The sequence below is a fragment of the Haemorhous mexicanus genome, chromosome 11 (genome assembly GCF_027477595.1).
Source record: "Haemorhous mexicanus isolate bHaeMex1 chromosome 11, bHaeMex1.pri, whole genome shotgun sequence".
Lineage (NCBI taxonomy): Eukaryota > Metazoa > Chordata > Aves > Passeriformes > Fringillidae > Haemorhous > Haemorhous mexicanus.
The window spans coordinates 19,185,796-19,210,505 of record NC_082351.1 but is presented as its reverse complement, the minus strand read 5'-3'; the positions used below and the strand labels follow the sequence as shown (position 1 = coordinate 19,210,505).

Here is a 24,710-nt window from a genome sequence, read left to right as displayed (position 1 = left end):
CTTTTTTCTTCACACAGCACTCTTTGAGCTTCTCCTCTCTGAACAGAGTTATGAGGGCTGAATTAATGGTGTCTCTCTGCTCTATCTGCTGCCTCTGTATTTCATGACCTGATGAAGAACACGAAACTCTTCAAGGCTTGTACAGCCTGATCTTTGGTTACAACCAGCTGTAGTTTTCACCTACGGTTTTATGAGTGTGCTTAGCAGAAAAAGAAAAGCTTCTTTTTATCAGGGTAATTAGGCAATAACAGAATGACAGGTTGTGGACTAAAGCATAATCATTCACAGGTGCATTCATAGCATGGTTTTAATCATGAGTTCAGAAGCTGAATTGCATTCCCAGTGTAACAAGTTAGGAAACACTGCTTCATAATTTAAAAATGTGAATGTGTTTTTTAAATAATAAAACACTTCCTTTCATATTTTCAATATATAAACCAGATATCCACATGCCAGAAATACCTGCTGAGAAAACATGAGATTCTCATTCCTCTAAGGGAGCCCCTAATCTCTCACCTTCTTGGTGTCAAATCTGCAAGAATGATCTTTGTCTGCACAATATTCCATTCCACAAAAGCCATCAATATTCCTGTCTAACTACAACTCCTGTCTGAGGTACACTGGAACACCCCCTGCTCCATTCTAACGCCTTGGCAGCCTGGGATTGAGGAAAGGTTCCCAGAAAAAAACATTTTTCCCAATATTTTCTTGCAGAGCTTCCCAGTCACGCCTGGGCTGAAGCTGAGTGCCAAACACAGACCCAAAGAGGAAACTTTGGGGGCTCCCAAAACTGGCAGAGACACCACCACCCATGGGATTGCAACATGGAAAGAGTGAGGACAGCCCAGCACAGAGCCTACAGTGCTGCACAAACCCAACCTGTGGCTCTCTGAAGCACCTGTGGGCTGGTACAAACAGCTCAACATTCACCAAAAAGAACAGGGGTTTTTACAAGATACTCCATTCCACAGAGCTGCTGCACTGAGGGATTCTGCAGCACAGAGCAGCTTGTTTGGGAAGGGTAACTAATGGGATTAGTACCACTTACTCCCCATCTTCTTATGAGATTTATATTTTGCTAAGCTCTTCCCAGCTGTAGCTCTCCCCCTGACTGCTGTGTGGTTTCACCTTGCAGTGCTGGTAGGGGAGCCCTAGAGAGGAAAACACCCTGTGGAGCTAAACCTCATATGAAACCCAGACACAAATAACATGGTGCTTTTCCTTCAGGAAAAAAAAAAAATTAAAAAACCAAATCCCCACGACAAGCAACAGCAGGAGTGATTTTAAAAGACAAAGGTTTTTTCCTGCTTTCTGTAATGTTCATTTCAGGGCTAGAATACAGGATTCATTTATTTCTGTTATCTTGCCACTGAGTTTCCAAATGACTAATTAAATCAAAATGAATAGCAGTTGTCCTTTGAAATATTTATGAGTCAAAACTAATGTGGCACCAAAGGGGCCCCGGGAAGTGACTCAAGGGATAATTTTATCCAGGTATTTATCAATAATAAATCTCTTATACTCATCTTTAAAGCATCCATACTGGGCAATATTCTTACAGTTTTCAGTTAAACCTTAACATGGTCCATGTGCACAGAGCTATGCACTGAAGCAGCAAGAAAGTTGTCTAAATATATATTTATACTTATAGATTCTTCTATTTCATGAAATAAAGAGCACAACAAAATTCCTATGCACAATCTATGGACTTACAGCATTCTAGCTGTAATGGATGGTACACAAACAGAAACATATACACAGGAGGAGCTACTTGCCATCAACACAGGAAGGTCTGTTTCTTGTAGTCCCAGCCACTTTCCCAGGTAGACAGGAGCATTTTACTGTTTGTGATCTTTCCTCAATTCGATTCTTATTACAGCATCTGTGTGCTGCTATAACTTCACACGTTCCTCCTTCTGGCAAAAAAAAAAAAAAAAAAAAAAAAAAGAAGAAAAAAAAAAGAAAAGAGAATATTGACACTCTGATTAGGAAGAGCAGCAGTGGCTAATCAAAGCACCCAGGCGTGCTCCTGTCTGTGCCTCTGCCCAGCTTCTGTACAGGTGGGATTACAGTTTTATTTCTGTCTTTTTGTGTGCTCCCAAATAAGCCAGGTACTGCTACACTACATTTTTTAATAGAAAACGTAGATAAGTTCCCTTGCCTTTCTTATATTAGAAGTCTCTGTGACATCCACATAATTTTGGGCCTAAAAATAATGTTGTCAATGTCTGGGCCTGAAGAAATGTAGGTAAATTACTACAGAAAATGTGCAACCACCATTGGCTGGCTTTATGCTTGTAATATTGGAGACCTTTTCCCCAAATATTTTCTCATACAAGGACAGAGACTAAGGGAATCCATCTAGAAATAAGATTTTTCTCCAAATATTTGATTCTGTGCTAGTACTCAGCCCTTAGGGAAGGACAGAGTCTCCCCAAATTACAGGGTGGCCCAACAGCACTTCCCTTTGCTCCCCCCCTCACTAGATTGGCAGATTTAAGGCAGGAAACATTTCCACTGTGTGTGAGATCATCAGGTTTAATTTGTCTCCTCCCTAATTGTTCTTTCTGAGCATTTGCAATAGTTTTATTAGCAGGAGAGCACAGAGGGGTGATCGACAGATCCACGGTGGCGTTGGGCTTATGAGTGCTTGGTGTTTGTGCCATATGCTGAGCACAGAAATGAAGTGTCAGGTGGGCCATTCCCCTTCACCTCAGCCCTGCAAGGAGACAAACACCACGGTGGGCTAATGCCCTGCCCAGGTAATTTCTTCATTCCTCAGTTCAGATTGCATTTAGCTCACAATCACTGAGTGTTTAATGGTGTCAGGCTGTTCCCCACAGATAACTGGCTACTTTCTGAAATTGCAGCACAAATTTGGCAGGGCTTGTTTCAACTTAGTACAAAACCTCATGTGCTGCCCACTAAAGGGCAGGATGTGCAAGATTTTCTAGAAGAGCTTTATTTCTTCATGCCATTAAGAATTGCTAAGTGCACAGTGCTTTTACTACAGCATAAACCACATTAATCCTATCTTTGGATTTCACTCTTTTTGAAAGAATATTGAGAGCTTTTGGCACTGTGTGCTGCGTGGCCAGGTAGGAGAATAAGAAGTGTGGAGATGCTGATCCACATCTGGCTGTGAACAAAGGGTTTTGGTAGAGGTCTGGCAGTCCAGTGGCATTTCCCTACCAGGAGTGAGTCCTGGTACCTGGGGTTTCTACAAATGTGGCATTTTTAGTGAAGCACAGGGGAGGTAGGCAGGGAGAATTCTGCCTTGCCTGATGTTGGTCATATGGGGGAGTTTGCAAGCATGAGATTAACTCTGTAGCCAACACTGGAGTCATCTGGAGAGACATGCTGCTGCACCTCTTAGTAATTAGGTGTCTTTGGGCTGCTGACACAAGCTTTTTGAAAGCCAGCAGGTGCCAAAGAAGAGAGATCCCAACAACTCAGAGAGCCATCCTCTGACAAATGGGCTTTGGAGTGTATCTGAGGAGTAAGAGGAATTGGGATAATCAAGTCAGCCCCAAATGCTTGCATTTTCTATGAAGTAATCCTTCACACAAACTCCCTGTTCCCCAATCTAAATCGTATTGAAAACAATGAAAAGATTCTCATTGGTTTAATCCATCTTATGGTCATGCCCTAGGAGAAGAGAGATTTGTGATTTTATTGATTGCACCTTCAACAATAAAGATAATGTACACAGTAATAAGCATTTCTAATTTTAGACTACATAGACTGTGTGGTAAATATTTGTGAATAACCTAAATGCTTAATTTTCTCTATAAATTTGTTGTATGAGTACTAAGAACCACATGACCTAGTCTTGCTTATTTGGTTATCTATTCAAAATAATGGATTGTGGTGGAAGAGCTTTATAACACCTTTAATTGTTATGTGGAAGCTCAAGATGCTGGAGCAGTAATGAATTTAGCTCAAAGTGTGTAGTTGTTTAGGAGGGGCAAAACATAATGACACTATAAAAGCAACGAAAAAGCATTTTTTTAGCTGCTAGAAAGTTAAATACATTAATTGGAAGTTTTATCTACATAGTCTATAAAAGTATGCAAATATTAATAATTATAATAATAGAAAGACCCCTTCCAGTGCTGACAGAGAAGAAAAAATCCAACTCATATGGAGAAAATTCTGGAGGTTATACAGCCTGTTTTCCTGAAAAATCTGTCAAGTGGGATCAGATATTTGCATTAAAGCACGTTTAGCCAATGGATGCCCACTGGGTAGCATGGCATGCAATGTGTTTTCTTGCATGGATTACCAACCATGGATGTACATGTGAGACTTTTAAAAAGCCATATACAAAATGGGAATAGAGACAGATATAAATGAACACAGTGAGAATAGGAAAAAAACCTCATTGAAAAAGCATACTCCTTACTACATCATTCACAGAAACATATATACCACAAATATATTGAGGGTGGGAGGTTCTATTTAAATCTGCTTCAGCTGCATAAATGAGGAAATTAATTGAGTGGGGAAAGGAACACAAATCCATCTTCAGTTTCCACTGAAAATCACTCAGTGTGTTCAGATGGATATGTGAAATACCTTTGCAGTATGTGATTTTTATTTTTTTTTTATTTCCAGCTTTCTTCTTTTGGGCAAGGGGGCTGGAGAGCACCAAGAAATACTCTGATTCAGTATCTGATGAATTTCCTGAGCCATTTTTTTTCCTTAATGGTTCATCTGGATTATGGGAAGACCTGGAAAGATATTACACAGCTGGGAGTTCTGAAAAAAAATGGGAATTATTGACCTGATATGCTGTGAGTGCAGCAAAAGTTTGAATCCTTGTCATAAACCCCACAAATGTCTCTGTTTTTTGAAGTTTATGGTCTATTGAGCTACAGGAGCTTCTGGCTTTGATTCCACAACAATAGCCTCATCCAACCCATTCAAGTCAATAGGGGATTTGCCATTGAATTTAAAAGGAGAGGAAAGGGGCCTAAAAACCCTCAAAGCAAATGTCTTCTGAATGTTATGTTGACAGTTACATTTCATGAAGTGGCTGTTTTATCCACCTGGCATTTTTTAAAAATAATTTCTTTCTGCCCCAAGAAAACCAGAAGATTAGAAATGGAATTGGAACTTGCAGATCAGGAAGAGCATTGATCTTCCTTCAAGAAACTTCAGAGGTGAATGAAAATGTCCTGTCATGACTTATATCTTCTTCACACCAAACATCAGCAGGAATTGATAGTGAGAACAGCTGATCCTTTCTGAGCAGTTCACAGGAGGCCTCAGCTTTGCATGGAGGAAATGTGACCAAAGCCAGAGGGACAGAACTGCCCTCCAGGGAGGATCCTGGAATGCTGAAGAAGGCAACTCTCTGTGCCACTGCAACTCTGCTCACATTCCCCAGCCTTCCAGAAACCCTTGTTCTGCACAGAATGCAAATAGAAAACTGTGGAAATAATAGATCATTCTTGCTGTAAAACAGAGATAGCTGTTTGTTACCCCTGCAAATGGTTTCATTCTAATTGGAGGACACTAACTCCTGAAACAATGCTCATTTTTGTCTCTGTTACAAAGCCACCTTGAGTTTACACACCACAGAGTGAAATATTTTATCATGAGTATGAGTCTGCTGTGGGAGGCTGTGATTTAAAATGTCTAATCACCTATAAGGTCTGAGTGCATGCCTGGCAGAAGCCAAAAAGCCATCTTCTAGTCATCCTGTTTTTTATACCTCTAGCTAGGAGGTAATAATAAAAGCATATTTTGCACTTCAAAATTATAACTTGCTCCTGCATTCCAGCCAAGCCTGAACTTATCAGTAAACAAACATAAAAAAAGCAAACAGCACTACTGATTTGTGTTATACATTGTGGAAGTCATTAACTATGACTCAGGTAGCAAAACTTACACATTCTCTCTTTGACAGTGATGACAATTTAATAGTATTTGACTCTGCTGAGTTACATGGAGTGTCCTGCAGCAATGAGAGAGGTTGTTTATCAAAATGATAAACATGTTTTCATTTCCTCCTTGGCTGCATGTATGTGATCAGAAGTCTAAGGCCATCAAGAATTCACATATTCTGGCCACCAGACAGACATTAAGCTATTCAGGACCATCTGTGCTTGAAATGAGTTCCACTTAATGGACCTTCCTAGGGCAGGTCAATCATAATGAATGCATGTGTGCATGAATGCATGAGCAGAGCAGAGCTTTGGTGAGACTTCTTGGGCTGTTTGGCACGGGCAGAGCTGGCTGACAGGTAAGATGTGCCTTTCTTCTCAGGGTCACACCCCCAGTGATTTTAGAATTCAGATCCTCTGTTACATTTGCTTCTAGCTCATTGCAGATGCACCTCACAGCCTAATCCAGATGAAGGTTGCTCTAAGAACCTGTTCCTGCTACTTGCAAAAAAAAATAATGGTGCCCAAACAGCATCATGGGCTTCGCTGGCCAAATTCTGCCTCTGTTACACCACTGGTGATTCCCCATGGGAATATGAACAAAAGAAATCATATGGACCAATTTTATCAACATTTCCAGACAGCCCATTAGGACTGTAGCTGGTTTGTGGTATCTCTATTTATTTGTAACAGCTTCAAGTAGCCAAAGTGCCAGTGCTATCATCCTGCTAAGGTCATAGACCCATATGTTATCCTGAAAATGCTTAAGTATATGCAGATGCTGTTGCTAGATCTAGAAGAACAGAAAAAATTTGGGAGAGAATTTAAGGTTCTATAGACTTCAAGCAAATGTTTAACAATGTGACAGCAAAAATTCTTCAGACACCTATAGACTTGTTGAAAAATTGCTCCCCGAAATGAATGGATATAAAAATTTGCATGGTCTCCACCCCATGTCTTTATACAACAAAGGAAAGAAAGGAAAAATAACTCTGTGACAGCCTTTTTTTTTTTTTTTTTTTTACATTTACTATAAAGAATTCAGGTTTGGGGGCTGCAGTTTAAAGAGTTTTCAGTTTGAATAAGCTTTGGAAACTTCCCAGGTGTAATTAATACATTCATAAGCTTTAATCAAAATGTTTATGCCAGCTAATGTGCCAGAACTGCAGACTACACTGTGCATAGGGGAAAATACTATACTTTACTTTAAGAAATTATAAGCCACTACTCTGTAACTTACAAAGTAACATTTTTGCTTCTGACAGGAATATGTAAGAGATGGAAAAACAAAGTCCCATGCTACACCACGAGCCACTTCACAAGTGAACAAATAAAAGACTCATAGCCACAGTGCAATTACACTCCAGTTTTTCTTTTACATATAATCCTCTGACATTGTGTATCTGCTCCAGAAGGAAAAGGATCAGGGTTACAGGATGCATTTTCAGAGCAATCAGAGAAGGCTTAGGGTTTTCACTCATTTTCACAAGGTCAAGGTTAACTGCCATCAATGAAGCCACAAAACAGCTGAACTTGGCTCATAAACCTGATGTAACACAAAGGCACCATCAAAAAATTGACCTAAGTATAACCCATCAGCATTACTCCTTAATTATTTTCCATTATGATAACAGATACAAATAAATTGATGAGTTGTTCTTTAGATGTGGAATTACCATAACTGTGAGAATTTGGAATGCTCCACAGATGCTCTTCAAGTCCCATGATACACAGAGGATATTTTTTTAGCCCAGTGGATCAGAATAGACTACACTGGTCTGTTCCCTAAATTTCTATTTACATTTTGATTAATATTCAGTATTTTGTTGTTCATTATGCAAAACCTATATTATAATTTTCATTTTGGGAAGATTCTATGCAACAGCAGCAACATAAGTGACTCCCACTGTGGGTCATTAAGTTTTGGGTTGGGATATTATTTTCTCAAATGCTGCTTTGAAAGGGTTCTGGAGACACAGGGTCCTCCCTTAAAGAAACTGCTGCTTCTCTATAAAAAAACAGAACAACAGGACCATGGCTAGTGAAATTTGTTTTCCCTTGGAAATGCACCTTGTGTTAAACTTTAAAACCCTCCTGAGGTTTTTCTGATGTCCAGGTCACTCAAAGAGCACCCCTGGAAGCCCCAGCTCTGAGAGCCCCCAGGGCAGAGCCCATGGGATGCTGCAACATACCTGCAGGTCGAGGCCCCAGCTCCTGTGCCATGGCACAACACCCCCATTTGGAGCAAGGCAAATAATGAGCCTGAATTGCTTTGTGCTGGCTCATGGCCAGAATTTGGAGAAGAGCTGCTGGACCAAGCAGGTCAGTTACCTGTGAAAATTCATTTCACACTCACCAAAGTTCTGATAGGTTCTGAAGTGAGAATTCATGGGCTAAGAGGGGCAATGTGCATTTTTAGAGGCATCTCTGGTTGTTTATCTTAGAAACTCTTAAGTTTCTGAGAATAATCTTGACAGAAAGGGCCATTTTAATGAAATCAAACTTTTCTGCAAAAATGAAAAACAAAAGAACTTCTAGAGGAAAATAAAATCTTTAAAATATTTTGTTCAGCAGAATGTTAATATTTCAATTTAATATTTTTTTTTCCATTTGTATTTTATTTTCCATTCAGTATAACAGAGGAAGCAGGGATATGCAAAGCTCTAATTAGCACAAGGATTTGTAGTCTTTTACAATTTTCTACTAATGCTCTTTGCCATCAGCCACAGGAGGCTTCTATCTGAGAGATTTACAGATTCTTATACTTACACCCAGAATAGAATAGACTCTGATCCTCACAAACTGGTTTATTCACAGAAATTAAAAATACGTATTTTCTGTGAAGGAGAAATGTATGGATTCTGCTCTTGAATTCACAAGGAAAACCCAGAGCACACCAGCATGTGAGCTGTGCTTGGATCCTGGGCTGGCTAATGGATTTCCATATCAAACCAATGCACACACCAGAGAATAGGTTTTTCTACTAAAGAGCCTTGCAAATTGATCTCCTGAGAAATTTGTGCGGGACCTTATTCTTATGCATATTAAACAAAATAATAATAATAAAAAAAACCCCTCTTACAGATGAATCAAAGTGAAAATGGTCTCCAGAACAAGAAGGCAGCCTCCTAGCAGCTCCTGCCTCTGGCACAGTGCAGCTCCAAAGAAAGAGGAATAACCAGCAAGGCTGAGGAAGGCGAGGGGGTGACAGGGCAAGGGTGGCTGGGGAGGAATGCTGATGAGGAATCTGCTCCCAGCTCTTATTTAAGCAGGGTTTTGAGTAGTTTTAATTAGCACTTTGCATGCCTGTGTAAAATATACCAAAAGGACAGAATGTATGAGAAAATCCCACCTCTTGTGCGTGGAGCTGTCCCTGCCAGGGCCACAGCCACTCCCCAGAGGACTGATTGCTTTTTTGTCACAGGGAGTGTGCCAAGGGAATTGTGCTAAGGACTATCAGCACTCCTGTATTGATGAACTACAAAACCCAGACATGTAACTCATGAGGCAGGCAAGAATCCAATGTTCTCTTAGTGGGGATCTTCAGTCTTTTAATGAGATTTTTTTTTTTTACTTCAAAGGGAGGCCAACTTACAGCAACTTTGAGAAATGGAGGTTAGAAATCAGAAGTCTTGGTGGGATTTACAGCTCTGGAATGCCATTAAGAGATGTGTGTGAAGAGGCAGGACTTAATCCAGAATGAGAATAATGTTACTTTTGAGAAATAACTGAAGTTCCATATCAAAAAGTAATAAGCATTATGACTTTAAATTTCATTGACTTTCAGTGAGATATGACACTCCTAGAAGTCTATATCACTTGTAAATAGGATGTCTTGGTCTAAATGATGTATGCCAGTAAGGCTGAGCATAAAATCTTGTAAGTACCTTTAAAAAAAAATCATGCTCTTAGTCACTTGGGTGGTTTGGAAAATTTAATATTTGATATGTCAGAGAGGATAAAAAAACCTGAGGTTGGACAAAATAGATGTAATGTGCTTGCATTGAAGCAGTGCTCCTCCTATAAGTTAAACTGCAGGCAGCAGTATAAACTAGAGATTAAAAAGACCTGCTGTGCTGTTCTGATCATTGCTTTGCAGCTGCACAATTCTTGCCTAGTGGCAAGAATTTTCTAGGTATCAAAGCTGTGGAGAAATGTAGATTTCTGCTGCTGAACAGAAATGAACATTTCCAATATTGACATCTCCAGTTCCTTGCCAGAGAACAGTGAAAATCCAAAGTGGAATTAGGCCTGAAAATACCCTCACAATAAAATTTGAGTGAACCACAGAATATTGTTCTTGGAACCTCAAAATCTTGTTCTAAATGCTGCCAGCAAAAGACATCCAAAGAATCAGTGTTAAGTTTCAGGAAAAACACACAATGAAAGAAAGACAGGACTACTCTCTTTTTGGATGGAATAATTAAGTTGATAAGGAATAAGTAATTCAGTCACAGCTGCTGTTGAGAAATGAATATAGAAATGTGCATGAGAAATGGTTACTAAGAAAGGATTTAGGAATTATTCTATGTTTGCTATGCAAGCACAGCTTGGTCCTGCCATAGTGTCACTTATGCCCAACAGGCTTTCCCCAAGCACCAGATCTCTAAAACTGCCTACTACATTTATTGAATGTATTCACCTCCAAACTTCTCCAAACTGGAAAACCATATTAATTTTTCTCTTCAGCCTTAAAAGAGACTCAGAATTTCTTATTATGCTCATGATGCACCCTTTGAATTTTTCATATGGTACATGAAAATGTCACGCTTTCAGGATTTAAAAAAAATATTTATAAAATAATCCACTGATTACAAAGCAGCTCCAGAAAAACCAACTTTCAAACCCAGGCTCTGAGTCATCACAAAATGATTCAGGGATCTTAAATCCTTGTGGAAAAGCAAAACAATGTTGTTCTATACAGTTCATCTTTTGATATGATGGTTGCAGATAAATTCACCCCAGATAATTTTATCCACTAAGGTGATTAGCCTATGGAGAGCCTATGATGTGTTTACTGAGCACAGTGGCATAGTTTATGGTAATGCTCTTGTCATGCTTTATAAATGTGTGAGATGCTTTTATGAAGTAGTTAGATAAGGAGTGGTGAAAGTAAAGTGATCCATAAAGAATGCACAGTGATGAAGAGCTGGGATTGCACAGATACTACAGACAGACTGATGGAGAGAATTATAACCAGGGTACAGGCTGCATTAATCTTCCACTGAATGGCAATAAATAAAATAACAGGAAGGAATGGGTCTAAGCAAATTTGGCCAATGTATAAAACTGAGAAGTCAGTGTGGGATCAAAGTGTTTTTAATGGGATCTCTTATAGATGAATTGACTAGCCATGGTGGCAACAACATTTTCATCTATGGGGTTGACCCCATCCTACAAAATCCATGAGAAGGAAAACAAAGACTGCAAGTTACAGCATGGCCAAGCAAAAGTCACTGTCAGGAACTGTGTGTGATGAGCAGCAGCAGTAAATCCTGTCCTCTGCAGCAGCTGAGCAATGCCAAGCAATCACTTCCCAGGCATTTTCCAGTGGACAAGTGTGCCCATTATCCCACCCCATATATTTCTAGAATTATTCACACCGTGACTGCCAGCAGCTGGTCCTGCATTGGAGCAGAAAACCATTCCTCTGCCAGGAACTGGCTGCACAATGGTGCACAAGGACAGAGGATGGGACCAAAGGCTCAGAAGCAATCAGTTGTTTTTGCATGGAAAGCATTTTACACTGCACTCATTATCCATAGCAGAAGAACCTGGTAGTCTCCAGCCTAAGGAATTTATAGCACACTCATTTCTGAACCTTATTTAGCTTCAAGCACAGTCAAGCACTTCAGTAAATGTTAGGGACTGGGTATGTGAGCAGCAATATTTTAACTTTGAGACTACTACACTTCAGTTATGAATTAACAACTCAAGGAATTCTCTCTCAATCTATTTTAACTTTCAGGCTACTCTACTGTGGTTATGAATTAGCAAGTTTAAAAATTCCCCCTCACAATGATCTATTCCCTCCTGACTGAAGCATGATTGAGCTGTTTTACTTCTGGTCAGGACCAAACTATGGCTGAGGGAGAGGAGGAAGGAGAGGATGAAGTGGGACTCAGACTGATATTTTATCAAAATTTAACTCATCAGGGCACCAATTGTGTGGGAAGCCTCAGTGGGAGGGCAGTTGCTTCCTCCTCACTGAAATTTTAAGTGAGAGGACAATGGCAGTATTTCATTTCATGATAGCTTTTGGCACTTCTTATTTTCCTCTTTTGGTTTTGTTCTGGTGAGGTTCATCTCAAACAAAGCAAGTCTGACTGATTTCCTCTTTTTCTATATTACTTTAATCTCTTCCCAAACCTCTCCTCTCCTACATTTTTCCATAGTCACTATCCTGAGCTGCTTTTTTTTGCATGAGTCTCTGTGTTTTGATGTCTCTCTCCTCCCTATTTCTGTTGATGAGCAATATTTTATTTCCTGCCACCATGATTTGCTCTGTCTTTCCACTCCAGCTCTCTGCATACAACTGTAACCCTGATTTATTCTGGTTCCCCATTCTCTCTCTCTCCTTCTTTACCTTTTTTTTCCAACTGCATTGAATGTTTCTCTCTCTGACAATTTCTTTCTCTCCTCTCTGGAAGCTCCTGATGAACAACACAATGCAGTACTGCCTCCTAATAATTGATCACCTGGCTGCTGTTCAGATTTGTACTGCTCCTTTGAATACATGTGCAATCCAGTGCACTCTGTTCCTTTATAATGTGAATAAAAAGGGCTGCATACTCGAGTAGAAGTACAGGAAGTGTAGTGAGCAAAATAATTTCCTACTTTGAAAGCAACGTGTGACATTACAACATTGAAATTAATATTAGTTTATTTTTTATTAGTTAAACAGTAGCTGTATGCAGGGCGCTCTGCAGTTAGCAGAACCTAAGAGGCCAGGCAGGAAACACATTTATTTTTCTCTCCCCTGTTTACTCTTGGTGATGATCAGTAATCATCCAAACACTATCTAAGAGAATTTGGAATCAGATTTTTCAATTAAAAGTTGTTTTTTAAACAGATTTCTTTAAAAACTAAAATCTTTTTGATGAAAAACATTGACATTTCACTGGCCAATGCCAACAAATTTCAATTCAAGATAAAATCCCTGTCTCAGCACGTGTTATAATTCACATAAATCAACTACTTTTAGCAATTTCCTATATAGTACTACAGCCAATAAACTACACCACACTCACATAATCACTAAAAAGGGGAAAGTGTCTTGAAAGCTGAAGTCCAGACAAAGAAGGAAGTAAGGAATTATTTGAGCTATGTCTCTTATGGTCACAAAGAAACCATTTTACATTGAGATAAAAATGAATTCAACTTTTGCTCCAAAATAATCCAAGTGATCTATTCCAGGGAAATGATGCAAAAAGAAAGAAGACAAATGCACATGTCCTGTGCAGGTGCTGCAGCTACCTGAGGAGAAGCAGCCCCTCTGATGTGCTGCAGATTCTGTGATTCTGGGCTAACTCCAGCACTGCCTCCAAAGGCTCCCTCTTCCCTCGACTCTTAGACTTGTCCTGATTCATGTCCAGCTTAGTCCACTTTTGAGTTGGTTGGGAAAACCCCATTTCACTCAAACTCCAAGGTTTTGCTTCAGAGAGCTCAGTTTAAGTGCCATCCCACAGGGCTCATGAGGATCCAGCTCCAGGTGAGCCCCACCAGAGAAATGACCCCAGTGCTCTGACCCCTCAATTCAGCTCCTGCATTTCCAGGCTTAAAAGTTTTGGATAATGTTGGCTATAAACTGGGCCTTCACTAGAAATAAAATAAATTGAGAGAAGTCTGTAAAATAGAAATAGGACAGCTCTGCCAGCTCTCCTTAATGGTGTGCTGGTAATTAGAAGCAGAAGAGGTCATCTTGCCCAAATCTTTCTCAGTATCAAAATGTTGCCCTCCACACACTCACGAGCATCTTGCTCAATTTATTTCCTCATTATTTAAGCAACTGGACTTCTGCTGGTGCAACAGGGGATCCTTTGAAGATGCCATTCTAGTGTTTAATGGGATCCACCATTGGGCTGAACAGAAAAAGAATGTTCTGTTTTCTTTTGCTCAGTTTTCCTCATTAACACTAATTGTGGTGCTATGACCAGCTGAACACAGCTATTCCCTGTTCCACATTTACAGATGTCAGATATGTTTCTGATGGTCATCACATCCCCCATCATCATTATCACCACTTAGACAAGCTGTGCACTTGCTGCTTCACTTCACCTTTCTTCATGAGCCTGTCCCCATCACCTTACTGATGTCCACAGCTCTTCTCAGCATCATTGACATCACTGATGTTTTTAGAATTCCACTATATAACAATTACATTATTATTAAAAGTGATAGAAATTCAGTGCTGTAAATTGGATGAGTATTATTATCTCCATTCAAGAGAGAAAATCTGCCCTATTTTCCCAATCCAGCATTTATCTCTACTCAGCTCTTCAGTAATATTAACCAAAACATAGACAACCAGCACAAGTTAATAAAGCTTCAAGAATATTTGATCATCAGTGTATAAACTACCAGATACATTGGTATTATTACTGCCTGGGCTCGTCAGCACTGTGGAGATGGACAAGGAATAAAAAACAGGGTGTAGAAACAGAGGCAGATGCTCTGTAATAGAAAATCCAGCCAACAGTCAGAGAAGGAAGAGGAATGCCATATCTAATTGGAATGGTGCTCTGTGCATCCCAGCAGTGTTCTCAACAAGGAAAGACACTATTACCTCCTGCTCTAGGAGAAAATGCCATCACTTTCCTTTTTTCCCCATCCCCATTGTAGTAGCTGGAAATTTTCCAGCATTAATGCTTGAATACTTCTTTTCCCCATGTATATTAGTTCACTTTTTTTTTGTTTTCTAGATACACTCACATTATTTCCTGGGCCTTCAGATTTTTCTGATCCTTTTTACTATGAGTACTTCAGTGATCCGTGGTGTAACACAGATTTTACTGTCACTGGCAAATTGGCAGAGGACCTGTTTCCTGTGGATAAAGCCATCCCCAAATATTTCTTTTAAAACCTAAAAGATGCTTTTTTGTTTGGCAGAAAACTAAACTAGCACTTGCAATAGCCATGGCCCTAAATGGAGCAAAAGGAACAGATTTTCAAGCCCAACCTACCAAGTTATCCAGCACTGCAAATGTGGGTTCCCTCTTACTCCAGTGGGAGCCTTCTCCCATCAAACTGCACACTAACAAAGAAGGAATTTAACCCTGCAGCCAGAGAAACTACTGACTTTCCACTGAACAAACAAAAATGTAATATCAGCAGTACCTTTAAGGCAGCCTTGGTTGACAAACAGGTGCTCCCTCTGTAAGACAGTTTTCTTATTGATCTGTGCTAACATCTTGCAGAAGTGAACAATCTCATTGCCATGTCAAAGGCTAACCATCTGTGAACAAGTAATGCAGCCAGAAAATCCTTGTTGCTACAATAATAGCTTTAGGACGTGGGGTTTGTTTCAATCACCACAAAAAGAAACCTTCAGGAAACTTCACAGAAATTCTTTTTCTGATAAGTTAACCTACCTAAAAAAATACTTTTGCTTACACAAATTTTGTCTAAATAAATTACAATAATTTACATACTATCAAGAGAGTAAGGTTCGTAAAATAATTGGAAAATTCATTTTTTCCCTTCTCCTCCTTTGATATTGCAATCACCTCACAGTCTCATGCATCATAGCCCTTCTCTTATTTAAAAATCATAATTCTCTCTGTGGGACAAATCACCTCTTCAATACTTGAATATATATGTTAATACTTTCAGGATCAGGATTTTTTTTTCCACATCAATAAACAGTATTCAGCCATGCTGGAACCACAATTTTAGACTAAAAGACCATTCTAAAAGATGGATGTGCAAGCACAGTGTCCTACTGAGAGACAGAATAGTGAATTAATGATTCCGGAACAAGAATCTAATGGCAGGACTTTCTGAGACCAGGAGACAATCTTGTGAGAAACTTTCTAATTCAGTGAGACAGCATCAGGTCCTAAATAATTGTCCCATTGGAGAATATTGAGGTCTCCTGGTATAAATTTTGACTAAGGATTTTATAATGTGACTGTTCCCTTAGAAATGTGAACCAAGAGCTCCCTTATATCAAGGTAATGAATTATTATTATTCTTATCATCATCATCATCACTAATTACTGCCTTTGATAAATTAGTGGACATTGTTGAGTCTATATCTAAGTGTCAAGTGTATAGTTTTATCATTGAAAAAAATCCAGATTTCTGGCTAGATCTGGAAGGCCTTAACTTTGTGCTCCTGCTCACTGGTTATGCCCAGGGAACAGCCTCCTGGAATAGCAGCAGGGTGGCATCCAGAAACAGCTCTGGTTCCCAAATCCTGATGGAGATCTGTTTTCACTACAGCAATCTCAGGTCTGTCATCCCTGGCAGATGGAGGTAGGTTGTCTGAGGGGTCTGTTGTCTTTGTACATAAATATCCCACCTGGGCACTTGTGGGCTCCTCCCCACCATCCCTGTTTTGTTGACTTGTTTCAGCTGAAAATTTGCACACATTGAAGTATTGGTTTCAATTATTTTTAAATTAGTCTAGATAAATAAAGTATCAACAGGAAATAGGAACCACAGCACTGTCAGTAATTCAGTGAAGTCAGGGCTCTCTTTTCTTGGGTTTTTTCAACCCAAAACATCAGAGACAACAAACTGGAACTTCTTGATGTATATTTGCATATTTGTTTACTTTTCAAACTAATTAGCTTTAAAGTATTACCAGGGAGCAGAACAAATGTACCATATAGCTCCAAAAACAATACAAGAGCAACTGTTTGCATTTGAATGAATTTACTTTGCTGGCACCATGGATGTGTCAGCCCAGTGAACACTTAATGTTGAACATTAATTATACAAACAAAAGAAATGGCACAAAGCTGTTGTCTCTGTTAGTTTTCTTCCAGGACTCAACCATGTTTATATTGGAGGTTTTGTGTCCTAAATAAATTCCTGACTGACTGCTTCAAACAGGATGATGTTTCAGATGACTGAAAATATGCACTGATCAATGCCTGAGACAAACAAGCTCTCAGCTGCTGCTCCTCACTCACTGACCCTCGCTCAGGAAGAAATTCTTTTTACTGGGCTGTGAATTTCATCAGCTGGTCATCAGCATGATGGACTGATGGTGGCTCTCCTCCCTCTGGCCAGTTTCTGACACACAGCTTCCCAGTCTACTGCTCATGGGTTTATGGCTTTGCTTCTGATCCTCAGGACAGGGAGAATAAGAACTTGGGCATCAGAACAAAGCAAAAAAAAAAAAAAAAAAAAAAAAAAAAACAAGTGCAAAACTGCACTGAAACTTGGAGAAATTTAGATTCAAAGTGAACATTTGGATTAAATTTAGGTTTAAGCAAACCACCCCACCTCTCCTAATAGTTTGGGCTGTCAATTAAAAAAAACCAAACCATCAAAACCAATAATGAAGCCAGTTAATCTCTGTTAACAGAACTCAGTAAAACAGCAATATAAAGTGAATAGAAGAGGAAAAAAAAAAATAACTGCAACTTGTTGATACCCAACAGTAAAAAATAAATTTTAATATCGTAGTGAACTAATGTCAGTTAGGAACAAAATTTAAATGTTTCTAACCAACATAAGAGTGACTTTCTGAAGAAGAATATTATTGGGAATGATGAACAAGAGAGCTGGTTGGAGCAATGAGTAATGAGGGTACTGAGAGATGTCAGGAAAATACAAATTTTCACTGTGTCTTCCAATGTCAAATCCAGTATTTAAGACAGAACATTAAGCCGAAGGTTCAAAAAATAATGGAAAAATCTCACACAAGGCACATGAGCTGAAAGTTTTCTGAGCTCACAAAGCAGTTAGAAAAGCAAATTCTTTTAGGGGTTATTAAAACCAGTCCCTGCATCACAAACTGCTGAAAACTGGAAAGGTCTAGAGGGAAATTCCCCTTGTTGGTTTATCACTCCTGTGCTCTGCCTTAGCACGTGCTGCAACTGCTACTGGAAACAAGATTGGATTCCTGACCTGACCCAGTATGGTTGTTTTTAAATTCCCAGAGATGGTCCCAACATCCCAGAGGTCATTCTTCAAGTCATCTGAAAATAGTAACCCACTGTAAAGTATCACCAAGCTATTTAGGACACATATTCCTAACATAAATCATATATTGGGACTTTCATATCCCTTTGCAGGTCTTGCATTTCCATTTTTTTCTCTGCTCTTATCCAGGGCAAATCTCCATCTCCTGTATTCTCTTTATATTCAAATCACATCAGCTTTGACGTTCCTTCTGCAACCCGTGCTGTGAAATGCCATCACGAGCACACCCTAAACTTTTATTTATTTCCTCACCATCTGACAGCCTGCCTTGCAGAGCCTTGTCCAGAGTCACTGCTACAGGACAGAACAAGGCAGGAAATGTCAAGGTTGTCATGCACATTCCCCAGTTCTTTGATTTCTGCTGCCAGCCACACCTTCTCCAAAACTTCTTTGTTCTTGGGCTTCAAGCTAAGGATGAAGCTCCCATGTGCCTGAGAAATCCTCAGGTTTCCAAGAGTTCCAGATTCACTGCTAAATGGCCCTTAAACATGTACAAACCTGGAACACAAACACTGCCAAACTAGATCAGAACAGTTGTCCATCATCTCTTCTGCACTCCCTGTGACAGATGAAACACAAAGGGCTTCAAAGAACATTAAAGGAGCCCATAAATGGGTAACTGCAATATAGGCTGCCTATACACTTATTTTCTGGGAAATGGGAACTCCTATTCCTTTGGGAGCTTTTTTTAATCCTAGAGAAATTCATAATGTTCAAATGATCCCGAAAAATACACATATTATTATATGTCCATATTATTACATGTCCCTGTTACTACTGGTGTGCATACCTTTCACATACATTATACATTCTATTAATAAATACTTTAAACCTGGTTCCCTGCATCAATTTTACAAATTTCTTGGGTATCTGCATTCATTTATCAAAAGGACTACAAATATAACAGATATTCTGCATTCCATTTTGTGCCTGTTCAGGAGTTTTTCTCTATTGTAGATGGTCACCTACGTGTCAATTTTTGCTCATATAAAGCTATTTCCTCGTCTCTCAAACACACCATGTGGCTCCTATTTTAGATTTCACTGGTGCTTGAAAATTGATAATAAAAGGGGCAATGTGAATCTGTCAGTAGACACATCTTAAATACTCATAACGACATTCAAGAGTTCAGTATTCAACACAATATTTCCCATTTTTATCCTGCCATGCTGGAGCAAGCATTTCAGCAGTCACCAGTTTGGGCACACCTATTTCACCCTGACACTGACTTTTTTTTTTCCCAATAACCAATGCTTTTGTAATAAATCACCCTCTGCAGTTTCACCAGATAGGTGATTTTCCCTCACCACTCCAAGGGCAGGAGGTGGCTCACCCCTGGGACTACTCTAGCTCTGCTTTCAAATCATTCTCCATTTTCTTGCTATCCTCTTGGGCCTGAGCTCCTTTTGTGCTGCTCTGCAGTCTCTGCTCATGCCCAGGAACAATTCAGCACACGTTCCCCTGGGTGCTCTTGTCTCTTTCCCGTTTACATCCTGCCAACATCCCCTTCCCTCGTTCTTCCCTTCCAGGATCCGTCACAGATCCATTATTCATTTCCAGAGCACAGTCTTGTGAACCATGTCACAGGTTCAATTCACACTCTTGTGATCCAGATGTTCTGCTCAGGACAAAGAACTGGGGCTTTGAATCCAGTGGTGAGGATTTAATTGGAGCCCTGTGCTGAGGGACATGCACGAGGACTGCCTGCAGCCCAGACATGATCCTGTAAGTGGCCCTGTGAATGCACATCTCCCTCCATTGTATACAAAGGCAGAATAATGCCCCTAGGCTAAATTATCCTTAGTGATTTTCCTTCACTGTAAACATTTGGGGGCTTTCTTCCTGCTTTTATCAACTTTTTTCTGCCCTTAAACTACCCTTTCACCTAGTTTTCATCAACCCTGTGAGAGTCTTTGCTATGTTCTCTATCACCTAAGACTATCAGTCTGTCTAAGTCAAGTCTTTACATGTGCTTCCTAAACATTTTTTATTCCATACTTCTCCAAAGGTGCCAGATCACTGCCCAAACCTTTACTAGATCTAATTTATGGTAAATATTATCTTTGTACTAATTAATCAGCATTAAAAATAAGACATAACTGTAACAAACATTCTTGGACACCTTTGGAAGTGCTTTAAAATTTTAGAGTGTTAGCACACTAAAGGCATTACTGATGGTAATTCCATTATTTGCATGCACATCTCCACATGTACACACTCTGCTACATGAGCATTATTTAAGTTCACTTTCTCTTGGCTCCCTAAAGATAAGGAGGTTTTAATTTTAATATTGGTTTGCATGCAGAGAGAGAGAATTTTATATTACAGCAGGGGCCATGCACTTTTCAGCAGTGGCTGTGCACATCAGCCTGTGAAAATTCTGGATGCACATGCACAGGGTGGGCAATTGTGCACATCAGCATCCATCCATGTCTGCAACTGTGGTGTGCATGCCAGACTTTGCTCTGTGTGCAGATATAAAGAGGTTTCCATGTTAGAAGCACAGGGCCTATTAAAGACAATCATTCATTACAGATGAGCAGTACAGTTTTCTGCATTTTTTCCAATCATTAAAATACGTTTCATGTATTTTTAGCTCAGTTCATTAAATGTATGCACAAACTTGCCCACATGTCTGTAATTCCACTAGGCTACTCCTAGCAGTTTTGTTCAGTAACATTAAACTGTGTACAGCAGACTTTGTGTTTTGCTACTACTGCCACAAGCTTTGCAAAGTTAATTGCCAGAGTGACAACATTTCAGACAGAGCTGTGAATTGAGGCTGCTGTTGGAAGATTCTGTGTCACAGCTGAGGTGGTGGAGGGCAAACACCAGATTTAAGCTGGTTTGTGTGCAAGTGTTACAATTTTATTCATGGAAAGCCAATTTTTGTGGATGTCTGCAAGGTGTTGGAAGTCACTAAAGGATGTGTCAAGGTCTTTCTAACCACCCTGCCTGATCCTTGATGGCAATCACCAAAGAGCAACTGGAGAAAAGGCAGAATGCTATCACCCTTGTGTACAGCTTTTAAAACTTTAGACTGGGAGTAAGAGATGTTGAGTCCTTTTCCTAAATACAGTTAACAGGTTGGATTCTTTTCTGTCCCCTGTGATTTCTCCTTGGATTGCAGAGGGTCACACCCACCTCAGTTTAACTGAACAGCAGCACCAATAAACACCTGCAGCTCAACTCAGCTTTGGCTTCTCCAGCTCAGCTAAGGGTTGCAGATGAAGGGAGGAGGCTTTTCTTCATCCTTACACCTACTATTATCAAAATAATTATTGTATCTAAACATAATTCACAGGAAAAGCAAAAGGAAAAAGTTCTCTCTTTGTTAGTTCAGTAGAATCAATAATAATAATTAACTAATGAGATGATAATAGCACAGAGAAGTGGAACTGAGGAAAAATGTAAAGGTGAAGTACAAACACTGGAGCATCAGGAATTTGAATGAAATAGACATTTCTGTCTCTGGCTCACTTTGAATTTCCACTGCTATTACAACGAAATCCACCAAAGCACTTTTCCAAGAAGTTTCTCAGGAATTAACATAGCTGAAAAAAAACCTGTCTCATAAGGACAGCTCAGAGTGCAAAAGTTGACAGGAGATTTGGTCTCTGTATAGCACATAAAATCTCAAGGCAAAATCCTGGTCCCACAGAAGAAACTGGCAAACGTGGACAGGGTTTCTCTGTGTCTGCTTCATTACTCAGACTGAAAACTGCTTTGTTTATGGGATGTGGACTGCATGAAATTGAGTTGCCTTCCTTTTACCTGTGCATCTGATCTCTAGACTATGGTGAAGGATTCCAACCTCTGAATAAAAGAGGATAAGTGCAATTGAAAAGTTCCTTTTGTGGACTGATTCCTCTCCCCCTGCTCTGGGCTGTAAATGTTTCAATTATTAGGACATCATCAAAAAATCTCTGAAGTTTATCCCCCAGAAATCCAGGTGTTTCTTTAGTTAATTTTGTCACACAGTAATATCCTTCTGTATGAGGTAACCTCCAGGGTTAGGTGGGTTTATTGTTTACATTTTCAAGCAAAATTGTTCAAAGAAGAGAAACAAAGGATGAATTTAAATAATCAAAGGAACAGAGCAACACCACGTCACTGTGGAAGGATCCAGATAAAAAACCTACTCTAATAAAGGCAGTGTTGTGTGGTTTTCCTAAGAAAATTCTTGGCCTCAGGTATAAAATGTTGAAACCCCTTGGTTCTACATGATCTATTTATTTATTAGGACAAAACTATAATTCCAAAGATTTTTTGAGTAATATCATGAACACCAGAAAAATTTCTCCTTAGACCTCTTATATCTAATTTTCATTAAAAATAATGTCATATAAACATGTAGGGTTTACACTGTAGAACTGTACTCATCCCTACACAAATAACTCCATCACATCCCCCAGGGCTACAAGTGGTGATCAGTCCCTGGAAAAAGCACTTTTAGCAATGTGGATGCCACACTAACCCAACACCAGCTGCTCTATGAACAGCCCTATCACCTCTTCCTAGTGATCTGTTGTGGCCAAGATAGTACCAAGAAACTCCCTGTTCTATGCTTAAATTCAGTGTATTTTCTTTAAGGAGAGGGTCTTTGGCTAGCTGGAGACAGTCTTCTACCTGGGTGAGTTAGTAGTGCATCAAGTTATTTGAGAAAGGTTATTGCTACTGTAAGAATGGCTGGAAGTTACTTGGCAGCTTGTTTTATTTTGGAAAGGAAACAGACTTTCAGAAAGTATTTGATTCTTGGATTCCTGCACTTAGCTTGGATGACAGATTTTCCCCTTTATTTTTTACTACAAGAGTTGGGCAGGAATGCAAAATGTTTTAAAAACTGGCTATTTTTTAGTTGTTTCCACTGCGTGCCAGATCTAGAAATTGACTTTCAAAGCTCATGTAGAACATGTCCAAAAATACTATTTGTTGAAGTCATCATTATATTGCAACTAAGAGTAACAAGAACCTCTTGCAGGGCTCCCCATTTATTTTCAGCCCAGATGAAGATCTCTGCCTCACTAAAGGATGCCCTGCATCACCTGGAAGGTGTCCCACAAACTCCAAAGGTCTCTGCAGGACCTGCCAGGGTGGGACCCTCTTCAGCTGTCTGTGTTTTCCATAAGGGCTGAGCTGCTTCTCAGCTATGCATGTCCACTGCTTCCCAATCCCCAAAAACTCCCTGTGAGCGCCTTCTGAAAAAGCCCAGGAGAGCAAGAAATGTTTCCTCTTCACCAAAATAGAGAGATCCTTAATGGCAGCATTGGGATAACTAATACAGTGCCATTCCCAGGAGCCTCATCACATTATCCTGTAATATCACCAATTAGGTATCTTTCATTCATCAGCACAATTTCCAGGGTGTCAGCCCCAGTACAGCCAATTCACCAAATAAAATCGGAATCAGCCCTTTTGTTTGTGGTTGGGTTCTTTTGGTGGTGTTTTTTTCTTTTTTCCCAGATGGACACAACATTTGGATATCATTCTTCCTATCATGGGTGCCAATCCCATTTGCTGACTACACCTCTTATCACTTATTTGCTGTTTTCTTGCTGTTCCTCTAATTATTTTTCAATCTTTGCACTATCCTACTATTGCTCCTGAATATGATGTTTTCTGCAGTCTTTGTCCCTACAAAATCCAGAAAATGCAACAAGCTGCTGTAAATGCAAACTAAAATACCTACAAATAAATAAATTAAAAAAAATAAAATTTTATCTGAATACTAACAAAAATCCCAGCTGCTCTAAAGCTGAGGAAACCCATTTCCAGTCACCAAACAGCAATTATTATTATGACTTTCATGCAACAGTAGGCAGTATTATGTTTGCTCAAAAGACCAAGTAATAGATAATAAAAGGGTCATCAATTAATGTTAAATTACATTATCTATTTTCATCTATAAAATCAGAGACTGAGTGTGACTTCACTCCTACAACATACTTTGAAAAAGGCAAATAAAGGAGAATGAGAGAAATGTTATGAATTGACTTTGAGGCAGAGCATATGCTGTACTTAAATGGAGATTATAATGTCAGTTAAGGATGTATTTGCACATACTCAGAGTGAATATCTCCAAAATCTCTGTGCATGTCTATAAGCACATACTCATTCTTAAACATATATACTCATAAAGGTTCAGCTGGCTCAGAATTTAAAATTCAGTTGTATTTTCCTCAGGAGTCTATCTTGAAAGATTTGTGCAGTTAGCAGATAGCTGGAGGTCCATTCCCACAACTGCTCTGCCTTTACCTGCTGATATTTCCAGAGTACAAGAGGAAAGTGAGTGATGTCTTCTACTCCATCTGAAAGCACCACAGGCACTCCTTAAGTGTTTTAAACCATCTTTGCCTGAATAAGTTTCTTAATGTCATCTGGCATATTCTGACATTTACTAGCTATTTGCAAGTTAGGTTAAAAAAATACATATACAGATCATCTTCTACAATGAAATGTCACATTTTGGTGATAACCCAAGGAATCCTGATTTCACATACATCCAGACAGTAGAACTGATCTATTGTGGTAATTAACTTTATCAGAGCAAATAAATTACTGCATTATTTTTCTGTTTTCTACTTTTTGAAAATACAAAAATTAGAATACTGAGATGAAAACATAACTAATGTGGACCATCACAGCTATTCTTGTTTGATCTGT

General features: G+C 39.4%; 1 protein-coding gene across 1 annotated transcript in view; it reads right to left on the bottom strand.

Moving 5' to 3' along the window:
• TAFA1 (TAFA chemokine like family member 1) overlaps window positions 1-24,710 on the bottom strand; it is a 210,229-nt gene that overhangs the window by 39,313 nt on the left and 146,206 nt on the right. Inside the window, exon 3 of the mRNA XM_059856949.1 lies at window positions 1,776-1,916. Coding sequence (XP_059712932.1) covers window positions 1,776-1,916 — 141 coding nt within the window. The remainder of the gene's footprint in view (window positions 1-1,775; window positions 1,917-24,710) is intronic.